Source organism: Durio zibethinus, chromosome 18, assembly GCF_047325235.1.
Source record: "Durio zibethinus cultivar Kanyao isolate XHJ-2024 chromosome 18, ASM4732523v1, whole genome shotgun sequence".
Classification (NCBI taxonomy): Eukaryota; Viridiplantae; Streptophyta; class Magnoliopsida; order Malvales; family Malvaceae; genus Durio; species Durio zibethinus.
Genome location: NC_143179.1, coordinates 2,973,508 through 2,990,305, shown reverse-complemented (window position 1 = coordinate 2,990,305; position 16,798 = coordinate 2,973,508). Strand labels below are relative to the sequence as shown.

The 16,798-nt window shown below is 31.8% G+C and overlaps 1 protein-coding gene and 1 pseudogene across 4 annotated transcripts; one reads left to right on the top strand and one right to left on the bottom strand.

Moving 5' to 3' along the window:
- Window positions 1-1,159: 1,159 nt before the first annotated feature.
- On the top strand, window positions 1,160-4,141 carry LOC111300261 (cation/H(+) antiporter 4-like). Its single transcript, XM_022895896.2, has 3 exons — window positions 1,160-1,457; window positions 1,566-2,555; window positions 3,026-4,141. Exons 1-3 carry the CDS (start codon window positions 1,197-1,199, stop codon window positions 4,139-4,141), a joined length of 2,367 nt encoding a protein of 788 aa, XP_022751631.2. The 5' UTR covers window positions 1,160-1,196.
- A 4,524-nt stretch (window positions 4,142-8,665) lies between these two features.
- LOC111300260 (RING-H2 finger protein ATL13 pseudogene) lies at window positions 8,666-12,507 on the bottom strand (annotated as a pseudogene). 3 transcript variants are annotated; one of them, XR_016329601.1, is made up of 3 exons: window positions 12,141-12,507; window positions 11,787-11,896; window positions 8,666-11,359 (listed from the first exon to the last, which is right to left on the bottom strand). The product of XR_016329601.1 is annotated as an RING-H2 finger protein ATL13 pseudogene, transcript variant X2 (transcript). The 3 variants fall into 3 exon arrangements; XR_016329602.1 differs by having other exon boundaries at window positions 8,666-11,239; XR_016329600.1 differs by having other exon boundaries at window positions 8,666-11,896.
- Between the last annotated feature and the right edge of the window lie 4,291 nt (window positions 12,508-16,798).

Here is a 16,798-nt window from a genome sequence, read left to right as displayed (position 1 = left end):
AAGCAAAGGCAAAGAGAGAAAGCAAGGAATAGGAGAGACAGAAGAGGGTGAAGGAGAAGCAGCAAGTTTCACTACCTGGATTGCGGTAGGGCTCTTCCACTTACCTAAAGACCAAAGAGGCTTGGTTTGTAAATGCAAATGATACTGTGTTGAGTAGGTGGGCAATGGACATTGACAAAATTGTATCTAGTTATTTCTTGTTAGTCTTAAAATACGGTATATAAACGATACAGAGATTGCTTGTATTTACACAAGATGCAGGGGAAATTTTGGCTTGTATTTACGCAGATTTGGAATAAGTTATCAGTTTAACAAGAATCTAGACTTTGCATTTTTTTCATTCTTCATTCTTGAGGTTCCATTTTTTTTTTTTTTCAGTTGTCAATCTTTGCATTCAATCTATGTTTTGCTATTTGGAATCTGCATGGGCTCTAAAACTCGGCATGTTCACCTCCCTCTAATTGAGCCCCTTAGTGGCTGCAGGACATCTATATAAAGCAATTTAACAGAACATCAATAATTGGATTAATAAAAAAAGGCTTAACTTGCAGTAGTTCAATCACAACAGAATCTCTATTTGTGGGGTTAAAAAAAAAGTTCGCCTTGCCTCACGAATTCGACAGCTTCCTCTAAACATTATTTGGTAAGTCATTCTGATAAATAATTAGTTAAAACTGAACTTTTAAGTTTAATTTCAGTTAATAAACAGATTAATGTCATCAATGGTGACTTTCACTTGAATATAATATTTATAATAGTAACTCGTATAAATTAGAGTTACTTGTTAGTTTGTTTTGATTAATAACAATCTGGCTTGATATGGATAATTATTGTTAAAAAACTTTTATCAATGGGATAATTGACTAATAAAAATTTTGCTACGTCAAAGCAAGACAATTTAGTTGGAGCAAACGAGTTGAAAAAAAAGGACTAACCATTGGGAATTAACTATAATAGTGAACATCAATGGTCTAAGTGATAAGATTAATCTCAGTTTGTCATAGATTGTTTGAAATAACAAGAACTTGTTAGGCCAAGTGCTAGTCGACGTGATTTGAAACCAGGAATAATAAAACTGAAAAAAAAACAAGAAACTTGATATAAGCAATGGTTTCGATTCCCTTTCTCCTTCAATTCAATCTCCTCTCTATATCTTTCGTTTCCACTCCCTTCAATATCTTGGTCGCCAGGATAGGATGGCATTTAATAATTCAAACTTGTACACCACCGGCATGGATGGTTCAAAAAGACCGGAACAGATCTGTCTTAAATTTCCTCCCAAAGTTAGCTCTCCAGGCTGGTCTGCATTTCTCGACCACAAAGAAAATGCAGAAATGCTCATGGACTTTTCTTCGCCAAGACTTCATCTCCAGATGGTTATCACCTTTGTTCTCACTCAAACAATTCATAGTCTGCTGAAATATCTGGGACTGCCAATGTTCGTCTCCCAGATTCTTGTATGCGCATGCTCTCATACGATTACTCCCTCTTTTTTTCTTTTCTTTTGCATTTTTATTGGTTCATCATTCTCCTGATAAAGGGATGTCAACATTTTGTTAATGCAGGCAGGGATAATATTGGGCCCTATGGTTTTCAAGCAACATTCGTTGATTACAATATCAGAGGACAGTATTGTGGTTCTGGGTACTCTGGCATCCTTGGGATATGTATTCTTTTTATTTTTGAGTGGGGTGAGGATGGACGTGAGCATGGCATACAAGTCTGGAAGGAAGGCCTTATGTATTGGTTTTCTAACAGTGGTGGTGCCTTTAATATTTTGTTTGATGACGGTTAAGACCCTTCACGCAGAAGATGAATTGTTTAAAAACAAAACTTTCTTTCTTGCAGTAACATATTCCGGTACTTCATTTCCAGTCATACATTGCCTTCTCAGTGAGTTGAAAATCCTGAATTCGGAACTTGGCAGGCTAGGACTATCAGCAGCACTTATTGGTGACATCGTGTCATTGGTGCTAATGAATATTAGCCAATGGGTGAAGATAGGGCTTGAAAAAGGAATAGAAGTGGTTTTGGTGGATTGTGGACTGGCTATAGTCTTTGTTTTAGTGGTGGTATTTGTGCTGCGACCTCTGATGAAATGGATTGTGAGGCGCACGCCTCCGGCTGGCCAGATAAAAGATGTATTCTTTTATTGCGTCATTTTGGTGTTCATGATGTCACCTAGGATTACGGAATTATTTCATATATTCCTTCTCCTAGGCCCATTTATTCTAGGTTTGGCTGTGCCAGACGGACCCCCATTGGGATCTGCTTTGGTCGAAAAGTTGGACCCTATTATTTCAGGGTTGTTTTTGCCTTTGTTTGCTACTACATGTGGCATGAGGATTGATTTGTCTTACCTCAAAAAGAGCAACCTATATGCAAGACACCAAGCAATTGCTGCAGTTGTAACACTTATTGTCAAATTTGGGGTCTCTCTGGTGCTGCCCTTGTTATTTAACATGCCCACAAGGGATTCTTTGGCACTTGCTTTTATAATGATAACCAAAGGTATCGTTGAGATGGGTTCCTATAGCATCTTGAATGACAATCGGGTATGTATTCCATCTCCTGTTTCCAAACAAACATTTTTTTCAATTTCTGAATATCTGAAGTATCAAACATATTGATTCATTAGATAATTAATTTCGGGTTAATATTACAAATAACTTTTAAATTATAGTAAAATATTCAATATAATATTTGAACTTTAAAAATATCTAATTTGATGTTTGAACTATAAATCTATTAATTAATATAATAATCATCCTCAACATTGTTAATTTCAAACGATGATACGTGCTTGACTAACAACTTTTTGAATGTTACATTAGTTAATAGATTTATAATTCATGTATTTAGAGAAATTTAAAGTTTAAGTATCAAATTAAATATTTTACTATAATTTAAGAGTCATTCATGACATTATCCTATTTCATAATCTATTACTCCGATAAATTAATAATGCACACAAAAGAAGGTATCTAATGCTTTTCTTTTTTTTCATTCACTTAAACAAATTCAGGGTATATCTGAGGATATATTTGCTTTCATGTCTATTTTCATCATTTTGGTAGCAAGCATTGTGCCAATATTTGTGAAAAGCCTCTACGATCCATCAAGGAAGTATGTATGCTACCAGAAACGGAGCATCATGCATTCCAAGCTCAATGAGGAGTTGCGAGTGATTGGTTGCATTCATGTACCGGGTAATGTCAATTCTATCATTAACATGTTTAATGCCTCCTGTCCAACCAGAGAAAGCCCCATTACTCTTGATGTCCTTCACCTTGTTAAGCTTAGCGGGCGAGCCACACCACTTTTCGTTACTCATCAAAAGCACACGAAAACCCTGTCCAAAATATCATACTCTGAGAACGTGGTTCTTGCTTTTAATCAGTTTGAGCGGGACAACTGGGAAGCTGTAACAGTGAATGTTTTCACCGCAGTTTCTCCACCAAATTTGATGTACGAGGATATATGCAACCTCGCCATGGACAAGTTCACATCCTTTATAATACTTCCATTTCACCGGAGATGGTACATTGACGGAAGCATTGAATCAGAAGACCAAACTGTAAGGAGCCTAAATTGCAGCATCCTGGAAAGGGCGCCTTGCTCAGTAGGAATCCTTATTGAAGGCCGCCGCCATCTAAAACGTTTCAATTCTAAAGTTTCATCAGACTCTTCATCATACAACATTGCTGTGATCTTTTTGGGTGGTAAAGATGATAGGGAGGCGCTAGCATTAGCCAAACGCCTTTCCCACGACAAAAGTGTTAGCCTAACTGTAATTCATCTTAGAGCCACAAACAGTTTAGGCGCCATCCTAGCTGAGACTGACAGAATGTTTGATGATGAGATGTTGAGGGAGATTAAGGAAAGTGTATGCGTGAGATATGTCGAGGAGCAGGTAAATGATGGACCTGAAACTTCTACGTTTCTTCAATCCATTGTGGATGACTACCAGCTTATCATTGTGGGAAGACGATACAAGAGTGAAGATCCCCAAACATCGGGTCTCCAAGAATGGAGTGAATTTCAAGAGATTGGAATTATTGGAGACCTACTTTCATCCGCAGATTTTGGTGGCAATTATTCTTTGTTGATTGTGCAACAACAACAACAAAGGATTGCTTAAGCCCCAATATGAATGATCGTTTAAAGTTGCCATATGCTTCCTTGCTTATATCCTTAATTAGGTGGTTTTAAAATCATGAAATATTCTTATTTCATTAAGTTTTGACAGTATTTGACCCATCACAATTCGAGATGTAAAGGACAAGAAAATGGTCTTGCTTTCTCATTTCTTTCTAATTCCTTCCTTTTTTTAATTTGATTTTTCGATAATGCAAACTATCGAAACTATAATATAATTATATGCGAATGAACAGGAAATCGATAACTGCACTTTGATTTATAAAACTAGATGTTAATTTAAGACAAAAACTCAGAAACATGCGTTAGATCACAGGAGCGAATATTACAAAAAATTGAGGAAAGGAGTATCAACCAATGCCATTTTTCTTCGAGTTTTATTTGCCTAAGGTTAATATGAGTTATCATAACATTTAAATTCGAAAATATGATCATTAGATACAAAACAATTTGAGTTGTCATCGATATTTTTTATCTAAATGTAATTGACGATTTAAGTAAATTTATTTTTTTTAGAATTATTATAAACTTGAAAGTCCTAAATGAATAAATTTTAATTTATAATTTTAAAATTAAGTTCAATAGTGAATTACGTATAGAAAAATTTTAGCATCTTCACAATATTTAAAATTGGTATCAAATTAGTTTTATCTTATCTTGTCTAAACCTTAATTAAAATGATTTTTATTTCCAATTTTTATAAATTTTTATATTTAAATATTAAAAAAAATTAGGTTGTCACCAAAAAAAAATTTATTATTTTAATAATATTCAAAATAAACTCGTTATTCACTTAAAGAGATTTTATCATCAAACCTAATAAATATTTTATGAAAAATATTTTTTTTTGTTTTATTTTTTTACAAACATTATTTATAAATAATTATACAAACATATTTATAATTTTCAAATTTTACAAAATCAAAATTTTCTTTTCTTTTTTTAATTTTTTAAATTAAATCAAAGTTAAATGAAAATTAAAAGGAATTAAAATAACAAAATAAAATGAAAAAAAATAAAAAAAAACAAAATAAAATCAATAAATAAATAAAAATAGAATAAAGATACAAGAAAAAACCCTTACAAATATATTGGATCTCGGTCAGCTCATCATCCTGGTCTTGGTCTAGGTCTCTATCCTCTTGTGACCCAAAATGACATCGTTTTATTAATGTTTAAAAACCAAATTTGCGTTCTCTCTGTGGCTTCAACTACTCCAACATCTCTCTTCAAAACTCAACCAAAAAATTACAAAACTCAGAAACCGACAATTAAACCCAATTTTCAACAACAAACTAACATCAAGTCCTCCATCATGTGTAGCCGTCTCTTTCTTTCTCTTTCCTTTTCTTCTCTCATCATTTTCTTTTTCTTCTTTCTACTCGAGAGCTTCTCTCTCAAAATTCTCAACCTTCAACAGACAGCCACTGTCCTTACCCAAAAACCACTATCGTCCACTTCATTTGCTGCCTATCTCCATTTGTCGACCACCTACTACACTGTTGAAAACACCTCCTTAGTTCTTCCTCTACCTACCATGGTCCTAAACTTTGAAGAAAACCCAAAGCTTAGATTGAAGAAATCCAAACTCCTACCCTATAACATCATAGTTTTCTACCATTCAACCACTCAAGGGTTTCTTCTTCTATTTTAAAACCTCGAAAAGAAGTGCCAACAACTCCCAAATACTTCAAACCTAAACCTTCCAAAGAATTACTGCATATTAACTCTTGATATAGCTCTCTGTTTGCCAAATTGATTACAGGACTATTGTGCTTGTTGATTCTCTTATTGTGTTTGATTGTGATTGTCAAATTGAGCTTTTTCCTGTTGAATTGCTTCTGTTGAATTGTTTTCTCTAGGTTTAGCCGTTTAGGTTAGTGTTTCTGGGTCTGTTGTTAGGTTTATGATTGTTTACATCTCAATTGGCTTTCTATTGCTTGTCCATGATTGCTTTTTTCTTTTTCTGTGTATCTTATGGTTGCTTATTGTTCTTAATTATTGATTGTTTGCATTAACTGGCTCTGGGATTGTCACACGTGTCGTGATGTTTTGAAGATTTATTATGATATATAAATAAAAAGTTAAATTCATTTTTGTTAGATATTTTTTATGAAATAAAATCATAAAATCTTTAGATTAAAACGGACGATATCTCGAAATTACGTGTAAATTTTCATAAATGATATTAGAACGGTTACTAATCAAATAAACTAAATGTTATGTTGTAAGAGTCATTTTTAAAATCATGTAATAATTAAATGTTACGTGATAAAAACTAGCTCTAAAATCACAATAAATATTGTGATTTTAATTATATAATTCTTTTTGTATGATTTTATGTTTCTGCATATGCTTTGAGTAGGTTTAATGAGATGTCAAGCTTAAATAGAGAGAGATTATTATACTCTAATCCGATACCAAGATGCTATTAAAAATTTGTTATAATAAATAAGTAAAAATTTAAACACATACTTATGAAATATTTTTTATAAGATAAAATTATGAAACTTTCTATTCAAAGTAAATAATTCATCACAAGTTGAGTGCAAGTGAGAGATTGTTATGTATCCACTGTACAATTGATTCTTATTGATTTTGGACTTACTGCTAGAATTGCTATATTGCCTCATCTGTATTGTATGAATTGTCTCTGATTGCTTCCTTCTTAATTGTGTTTCGATTTTTGGCTTCCCCATGTTGTTACTGTGTTGCCTTCACCTCTCTTTTCTGGGTTGTTTCGAGATTTAGATTTCCTTTTTAAAGCTCGGTTGCTCTCTTCTATGATTGATCCCCTGGTTCTTGTTGCTCGATTTCTAAACTACTTCGTCCCTCGAACCTTTAAACTGGGTCTCCTTTTATGATGACTTAAGACCTATAATTTGTGGAAAATTGTAAAGCAATTGAATCTTTCAAGATTTCGATTTGATTTTATTAAAGATCACCTTTCCTTCTTGCACTAGATTGACACCTAAGTATTCCAAATTCAAGTTTTCGATGATTCTTAGATCTTCAAGAAAATTTCACAACTCCGATCTTTCCAAAATTTTTATCACGTTTTTTTCGATTCTTCTCTCTTTTTTTCTATTTTTTTGACTTTGACTTAATAAAAATAAAAATAAAATGAATAAAAACTCTTTTGGATCCTTTAATTTGAGTTTAAAATCTAATTTTATAATTTAAAGCCTAATATCAAATTCTAAGTCTAATAATATTCAAATATCTGGACAAAATAAAATATATACACGAGTATATAAATAATAATTAACAATTATATATAAAATGACAATAATAACTTTAATTTATTACCTCAAATTAAGTGATAAATTTTATCTTTTTATAAAGATTAAATTCAAAAAGTCTTACACAAAACATAATCACATTATTCAACAAGAACTTTTAGAATTTTTAAGTTCAAGTTTAATTGCATGTAAATTTTATTTTATTTTATGCTAAATTTATTCAATTATATGTTAATTTGTTGGTTTGATTGATTTAATTCAATGATTTTTATATAATATACTATTTAATTATATTGTAATTTGTTTTATATTTATAATTTTATAAAAAAAAATAAAAACAAAAACAAAAAGCAAGGCAATGGGTTTATTTTTTGGACCAATTCACGTTACTCACAGGATCTTGAATCTTGATGCAACAATCCTGGATTTTGTACATGCTTAAGCCCAAATGCGAATCTCCAAAGTTGGATTTATACGACCAAAACTCAAAAAGGCAAAATCGCAACAACATTGATTTTTGAGAAATACGAGAGACATTTTTTTGGGCTGGTTTCTTTATTTTTGGGCTAATTACTATATGAACGTTTCTCCCACCTTATTTTGGATTGGAATTATGTAACAGTCTGGCAAATTTATGGATGCAATGACTCGATAGAATCCACAGTTGTACAATAAGACATTTCACAAGGAAAGGTGTTAGGTGTCCTAAAAATGCTAGAAAATGCCCCTCCAACGGTTTCCCTGACCTTTTTAACGTCAGCCATTAATGTTTACTTTCCCTCGATCGCTGCAATCTTTAGCTGGCGAGTTTTATTTTTTTTTGCCTATATTAAATGCAACAGCCTGTAAGAAGTCGTGGCAAATTTCTACTGCTATGCTTTCATATTCGTTTGGCTCTACCTTAATTTTGGTCCTTTTTTTTTCTTGTTTCCTTATTAGAACTATCCTTCGAAACTTAAATCTGATTTTTTTAAGAAAATAATCATGTTGAATAATGAAAAATTATGAATCAAAGATTTAATTTAATTGTTTCATACAATTATTTTTAAAATATAATATTCAATAAATTTATATTTAAATTTCAAAATTTATAAATCATTATGGCACGAATATAAACATCTTCTTCATTCAGCTATATGAATAAGAAAATGGATAGATTTTTTTTCTTTTTTGCTTTCCTATTTTCTCTTTGACTGACGCAAATTCAAAGTTCAAACCATTTAAAAGTTGTCAAGTCTTATTAATTTCATTTTCACATAATCTGATGGCCAATTGGCCACTGATGGCCGTTACCTAACAACAAACCGGAAAAAGAAAGGAATTGATTATTCAAAGAAGTATGCAGCTGCCCCGTCCCCAAGCGCATGCTTTTTCGCCTTTGAGATTAGATTACAGGTTGCATTCAGCATTAAAGGAAGGTTACTAAGAATAAAAACTAGATTTCACATTGGGGCTTAATTCCGGTGGTTGAAGAAATATATAGTGGTATGAATAGACAATCTAGGTTTATGGCATTATGCTGGTAATATCTTAGGCTATAAGGAAAAACAAAGAAAAAGAGAAGTAGCCTAAAAATGACATCCATGAACATGAACATATGGACCATATACTTGGGAAGATAATGTCTCATAAATTCTTTAAATTTGACATAAATAAATATGCTTGGACCGACTAGAAGAGAAAATGTACTGAATAAAGCTAGGAAACCTCCTACAGCTAAATTATTAAAAAAAAAAAAAAAAAAAAAACATATGTCGAAAACTAATTTATCAGCACCATAAAAAAAAAAAAAATCTGAAGCTACTCATTCTCCACAACTACCCGTGACAGAATAGGAAATACAATGATTTAATCTCCAGGAACCGAACCCCACAAAGAAAATAGTATAGGAAAAAGAAAATGTCGGTCCAATTACAGAGTTCCTTTGAAAAAAAATCCAATAACACAATACCAAATTTGTTCCAAGACAAGTCAATTTTGTTATTTCAAGAACAATAATTTCTGTTTCCTATCTGGAACCCAGAAGAAAATGAAAACCCTAGCAGACCTTGAAACAGACAAAAGAAAGCAGTCAAACTATGAAGAAATGATCAATTTGGACAACAAAAAATTTATGCCGGAATTTCTTTCAATAGAACCCTTTTTTTCTGTTCCTCTTCTTACTTTTTTCTTTCTTTTTCCTACTACAGGATCAGCCAATTTTGCCTTCCAAATGAAGGAATCAAAGAGCACTTTTTCTAGAAAAAGAATGCAAGGGAAGAAATAAGAAACTAGATCTTTGGTGTAAAGGATGAGTGAACAACCTTGTTTTGTTTCCCAGCTAGCCAAAGCAGAGTCCTCCTTGCAAAAGATGGTGTTTTAGCTTGTGAATCTAAGCTATAGCAGCTCTGATTTTCCTCATCACAACCAAATTCACTCCCTGCATTACCCCAACTGCCCGAGTCTATCTCAGAAACAGTATCCCTGGCACCAGCAATACCATTCTTCACCTTCTTGCTATCATCAGTAGCAGCAGAAGCAGCAACATTCTGATGCAGCGGAAACCGAAATGAAAAGGCCCTCCTTGTTGAGTTCTCTGCAAAATTTTGCTTGTCCTTCTTCCCGTGAAGCCAAATTTTCGATATTGAGAAGCTTTCTTTCTTGCGCTTACCAATGGCCTTGCAATTGTTGTCACTAGTGCTAGTACTCCCATTAGTTTCAAAGTTTCTCATAATTTCAAAACCATTGAACCCTCTTCTTGATTCACAATCACATTCAGACATTGCTGGGAAGTGACCAGGTGTCAATGGCAAAGAAGTCTTCTTGCTTGATGGTTTCTTCATAGGGGTTCTTATTGGCACTTGCAAGAAAGAATTCTCATCCATTACATACTCAAAAGACCCCATAGAGAAACACCTCCTAGCATCCACATTATTACAACTGCTACCTTCACCGACATCAACATTCCTAAACTTTCCTAGCCTAACAGGCACAACTTTTTCCCCAGAATCCCCCACTACTGTTGGGTTGGCTTCCTCTTTTTCCAGGATTTCACATGATTTACGCTGGGATGACCCCAATTCAGTGTCTCCACAAAGACCCAGATGGGAATTTGATCTCAGAACTGAGCTGGTTCTGCCTAGAACACCTTCTCTATCAGTGAAAATCTCTCTTGAGCTCTCACTCCCAGATTCAAGAACAAGAACAATGGGTGAACTATTATTTGGAGAGAAATCAGGGAGTAAGCTAGCTCTACATAAAGGACATGTGGAATGAGACAAAAGCCAAGTGTCAATACACTCCATGTGGAAGGCATGGCTGCATTTTGGTAGCAACCTAAGCTTGTCTTCAGGCTCAAATTCACACAGGCAAATAGCACAATCAAATGGGTTCTTTACTCCTATAATGGCTTTGTAGTGAAAAACAGGGAGAGTATCTATAAAAGATTGATCAACGCCAGCATCATGGAGATGGAATAGTTGTTGCAACTGCCCTTGACGAGCAGTCACGTTGTCTATATCTTCCGGGGCTCTATTGGGAGTTCTCCAAAGAAATCTAACTAAAAGGTGAAGCAAACCAGAAACAAAGAAAATGGTAGCTAGGATTATAATGACGAGTAATATACTTGGACTAACCTTGTTATTCAAATTGAAACTATCAGATTGCAAATTTTGCGGTGCAGGCAGTAATGCTGGTGATTGAGGGAAGTAATATGGCTGCTCTGACGGAGAAAGCAAGCTTCTTTGCTTGATTTCATGGAAAATCCTGTCCATTGTGTTTCTAGAGAGAGGGATTGACAGAACTTACCAAGATTGAAACTTTAGGCTGGAATCATATGCTAGCAGGGATCCCATCTGGGACTACCAAAAAAAAACCACCCTTAATGCCTATAACAATAGAAAAAAAATTAAACTTTAAGCTAAGTATCATGTGAGTTTGTAGGATTTGCTGACATTTGTTTCCTTTTACTGCATCAGAAGCTGCAAGTCAAAAGGAAGAGAGGGAGTGAGGGAGAGAGAGGAGTAGAAACCAGAAGGTGAGAGAGAGATAGGGAAGCAGAAGACTTGAATGTGTTTTTAAGTGTAGACATAAATGGTGCCAGAGGGTGAATTTCAAAAATTAGGAACCAATAATAAATCTACCCAGCAGTGTCGAACATAAATGAGATTAGATCTCATTGCGTGAATGCTGCACATTCAATCACTTTCATGCTGGAAAATAAAAATATCATTTCCCTTATCAATATATGGTTCACAATTCTTAGTAAGGTGATTTTTGTCATGAAATCATCAAATACAAGGGCTTTTCAGGGTTGACCAAAAGGGATGCATCAACCCCAATGCCAATTTAATTCTTTAAAACTTAAAAAATAGTGGTAAAGATACCGTATATAATCAACCCCAGTACCTTTGTTTTTATCGTTTCCGAACCCCATCCTTTGGCAGGCACTTCAATTCCATTCCTACTATTCTCATCTGATAGCTTGATTCCTGATTCATATCAACCTCTCCTCTCTTCTGCGGTAAGACAAAACAAAAGACTAGTGAACTTTCCAAACTCACAAAAAATAGAGAAAGAGATATAAATTATATTCATATTTTAAATTATCACATCTAAATTTTTAAGTACTTGAAAAGAGTGAAAGAGTTAGAGTAACCATAGAATTCGGATATACTGGAAAAAAAAAAAAAAAAAAAAGGGGGACAAAATGTGGATGTTCCTGGACCCCAGGGCCTAGGGACTGACAGCTTTTTCCCTAACCTTTCTCATGGATTTTGGTACTTGCTTTTAGGTGCCGTCTAAAGTGAAGTCACTGACGGAATCAAACACCCATTTCAGGAGAAAGAAAGTCTTCATTATCTGCTTTTGATGTCTCAGTCCTACGAAATGATCTTCTGGTTTTCATGCGTTACAAAAAGTAGAGAAAGGAAAGAAATACTACAGTCAATCAGAATATTTACAACCAAAGGTTGCATCAATTTTCCTTTTCCAAGTTTTGCTTCAGCAAGTAAATAATTGTCCCCTCTATGATGATATGGTCAGAATATAGAGAAATTTGGATAGCAAAGTTACTTTGGACAGTGACTGACAACTCGTAATGTATCCCAAATTTGAAAGAGAAATGCTAAAATAATTCTAAATGTTTGAATATGAGACATTAAATATATATACCTATAAAAAAGATAAAAAAAATTATAAATATTGAGATTTAAATTTTAAATTTATTAAATATTACATTTTAAATATGATTTTACTTGTACAAATTAGTTAAATTAAATTTGAATTCAAATATATATTTTTTAATTTGTAGTATTAATTGCACAAAATTAATTTTTTTATCAGTTCACTTTTAAATTCGGATTAATTAACATGTCAACATTTGGAAAGCATATGATTCAACTACTGGTTTTGTTTATTGTATATGGCAATGTTAAATCGACTACGTTGATGGAAGATGGAAGCAGCAAAAGAATTTTGGTTCATTGAAATGAGAGCTCGCTCTCTCTAAGTCATAGTATCCGAATATTTGTCACTTTTGCTTAAAGTATATGGGCATGTTGAGTATCCCATGCATCCTCGACCAAGCAGCTTCATGAATTTCAAAAACAGACAAAGAGTGACAGCTACATTGAGAAAGATGAAAGTATAAGCAAACGATGAACACCCCAGTCTCCAAAGATATTATCTTAGTCAATGGTCCCTAAGCTATTAATTGTCATGCACTTAATTTGTCAAGAATTAAAGCCAATTTCTTCCACAAGATTAATTAATTTAAGGTATAATTAATAATACAGGTTTAAGTCATTTAAAACCTGAATTCTAAGTTGGTGAAGAAGTTGTTGAAATAATTAGACAAATTTACATAAAGTAGATTACTGATATGGATATTAATTTAATGGGATTGATTTGGAAGCAAGTGGGTTTTTCTTTTATTGGTGAAGTTAGGAATTAAGATCAAATTTGTCATCATTGTATGAATAAATTTTGGATTTTTCTATTATACTTTAATTTAATTTAATTTTGTCATTATTTTTTTTATTATGTTGATTTTTAGATAAAAATTTGACGAAAATTTATCACTTAATTAATAAAATATTTCGTAAAATATTTTAATTTCATTATTTTTATCTACAAATTAATAACTTAAAAATATAATAAAAAAATCAATAAAATTGAAATACATCAAAAACAAATCCCTTGAAGTTGAGATAACCTTTTCACTTCCTGACCTTCAGTTTTGCATCTTGCATTTGTTCCCTTACAGAATACATTGTTTGGGAGGAAAAAATAATAAAAAGTGGTGAGTGGAAGTCTACCCCTTTGTTCTTTTTCCTGGTCTGAATTTTGTCGAATGGCTTGAAGCAAGTAAAAGTACAAAAACCAGCTTGAATGAGAGTAAAGAGCATCCCCAGACCAAATTGGCAGCTGCACTTCAAGGCAGAAGGTCAATACCTAGCCATTTGTATTTATTTCGCTTATAGCCATGGTTAATTTAGTATAACTTTCATAAGTAGTTTCACGAATTGGTCAAATATTTAACAAAACGTTTTCAATACATCGTACCTTATCTTACATTATTCATTGTCCATTGGAATTGTCATATATACAGTGTTATGAGGATGTGAAATTTTTCTTTTCTATGCATGTCAACAATATCAGTGTTGCGTTTTGGATCAATGCACTTGGTATCCGACAATTAAAGCCCTCGATTAGCCACTTGTCTAGTAAATTATCCCTCATTATAATTCAAATCCATTTCGTCAACCTAACCATTAATTCTTGTGTAAACTTACGGGCTAAAAGTTACACTTTATACCTGTCAAAAGTGGTGAGTTCATGGCGTTTTTAACAGTTAGATTGATGATAACAAAAAATTTTTAAAAGATTGGAAGATTAAGGGCAGAAATATAACAGTCAAACTATAAAAATAAAAAAGATTTTGGATTAAATTTTAGTGTTTGCGGCTTAGGTGCTGCCGGTTCTTCAATCATGCGTCCACCGCAGAGAATGGGCGCCAGCTCAGTGATGCTTCTCCAATCATACAGTGACAAACAATTGACAAACCCCCTTGCTCTTTGTTGCCATTGTCATTGGTGTCTCTATTTGAAGATCTTAGCCTGGATTGGAGGCCGATGTTTTAAAACAATTTTGTTTCCTTATTTTACCAGTCTCCATCCCTGCTTTCACAAGTTGTGGTCACTCATTTACCAATAAAAGTTGTTAAAAAAAAAAATTAAACTGCCTAACGTTGACAATTTGCAGTTACGAAGCACACATCAAACTGATACCAATTTTATCTATATTCAATAAAAATTTTAATTTTTTATTTAAATAAAAATAAAAATAAATATTACATTATAAATATAAAAATAAAGATGAGTATAATTTTAAATTTTTATAATTACAGAGATAAAGATGAATAATATAATACATATCTCTTATCAAAGGTAAAAGTTAATATAATTTTTTTATTAAATAATATAAATTATTATTTTAAATTAATTAAATTAATATATTTTTATTGAAAAAAATGTATTAATATATAGCTTATTAATACCATATTTGGTCCTAATCTCATCAGAATTGATTTTTCTTGCACGGTCGAATCTGGCCATCAATGAATAAAAAAAAAAAACTGTGATCCAAATTAGGCAGTGTTCGTGTTAAATTCGAATTAGGGAGAAAAGCTCAAAGAAAACTCAGAGATACATGAAAGAGTTGAGATAAAAAGCTCAAAGAAAAAAAAAAGAGAATTGAAAAAAGAATTAACCCTTTTTTTTACCTAGAAGAGTAAAGGATATTTATACACGTCAATTCAAATTAAATTATTAAAATATCTTTAATCCAATTGTGAGCCATACTTTTAAAATAAAAAATAATTTTACTTTTATAATAAAAAAAAATCCCTCGGAACAAGGATTTGTCCTTGAATTTGACTGATTCATTGATAACCCTCTCTTTAACTTTTTTCTCTTTCTCATGGCTATAAGTAGTTCGGTTTTGGATAAATTTTTTATTAACTCGTATGATTTTTAATTTATTTAAATTATTTTATAAATAAAATAAATGTTTTAATTTATGTAAAATTGAACTAAAATTTTTTATTCAAATAAATTTGATTTTTAAATTTAAAGACAAAAAATAAATCAAATATTACATATGTTCAATATCCAAATCAATATTAAACTAAGTACAAGAAAATTAGATTAATTCACGGATGTACTAACTGCCAAGCTCACCTCATGCCAAACCCTGAACAGGAATTCTAAAGTAGCTCGACCTGCGAATATATTTCATTAGTAAATAATTAATTTTCATTATTTTAATTAAAGTAAATATGAATATATTAACATAAAATTATTTTATATTTTTTAATTAAATAAATTTAAATAAAAATGAACTTATGAATTTTAATGGACGGATTAAGCCAACCTTGAAAAAGCATTTTAAAATCCAATTTAACCCGACCTGATCAACGTTACGATACACACCTCAAACAAAAAATTGATTCAAGTTGCATAGTATGGCTTGAAACAAATTCAAAATATTTTTATTTTTTATCTCATTTTGAAATTATCTCAATTGTCATGATTCGTCCAACAAAATTTTCAAAATCAAGATTAAAACAATAAAAAAAAAAGGTTAATTTAAAGAAGGATAAACTCAAAATTATATGTTTGTCAATGGCCACAAATTCAAAATATTTTAATCTTTTAGCCCTATTTTGACGTTCCCTTACTTTTGAACTGCTGCCGGAAGATGAATAAAGATTGAAATCAGCGCATAGCATTGGAGGGATCGCACCACAACAGATTGTCACCTCTTTGTCTGTAAACCCGTCTGTCTCACATAAACACCTAACAATGATCATCAAACTCTCTTTTGCAGATGAAATTGTACAAGTGATTACATTAATTCTTCGTTTCATTGTGAAAATATTCCTTTAAAAAAAAAAAAGGAAAACTGGGTCGAGTTCATATTAACGAAAAAAAAATTGTTCTAAACTATTTGATTGTGATGAAACAAGGCAATATATTTTTTATATAAAAAAATCATAATTGAAAAATAAAAAAAAATTATATATATTGAAATTTGAATACCAAATCTATTAAATATTATTAAAAATAATTATATAAATTAACAAATCATTAAATTTCAGATTAAAAAACTGTATTTTGAAGTTTTGTTCTGCCACATTAAATATTTGACATAATAAATATTGCTAATGCATACGATACAAAATGTTGGCATGCGCCGCCCTTGTTTTTATATTATATTATTAAAATTTAAATTCTAATATTATCATATTATTGGGAAAAATTAATATTAGAAATTGAAATTTCTTGTCTTGCTTGAATAGCAAGGAAAATATATATATATAAAAAAAAAATCTATGCTTACGTAAATGTTTATGCGAC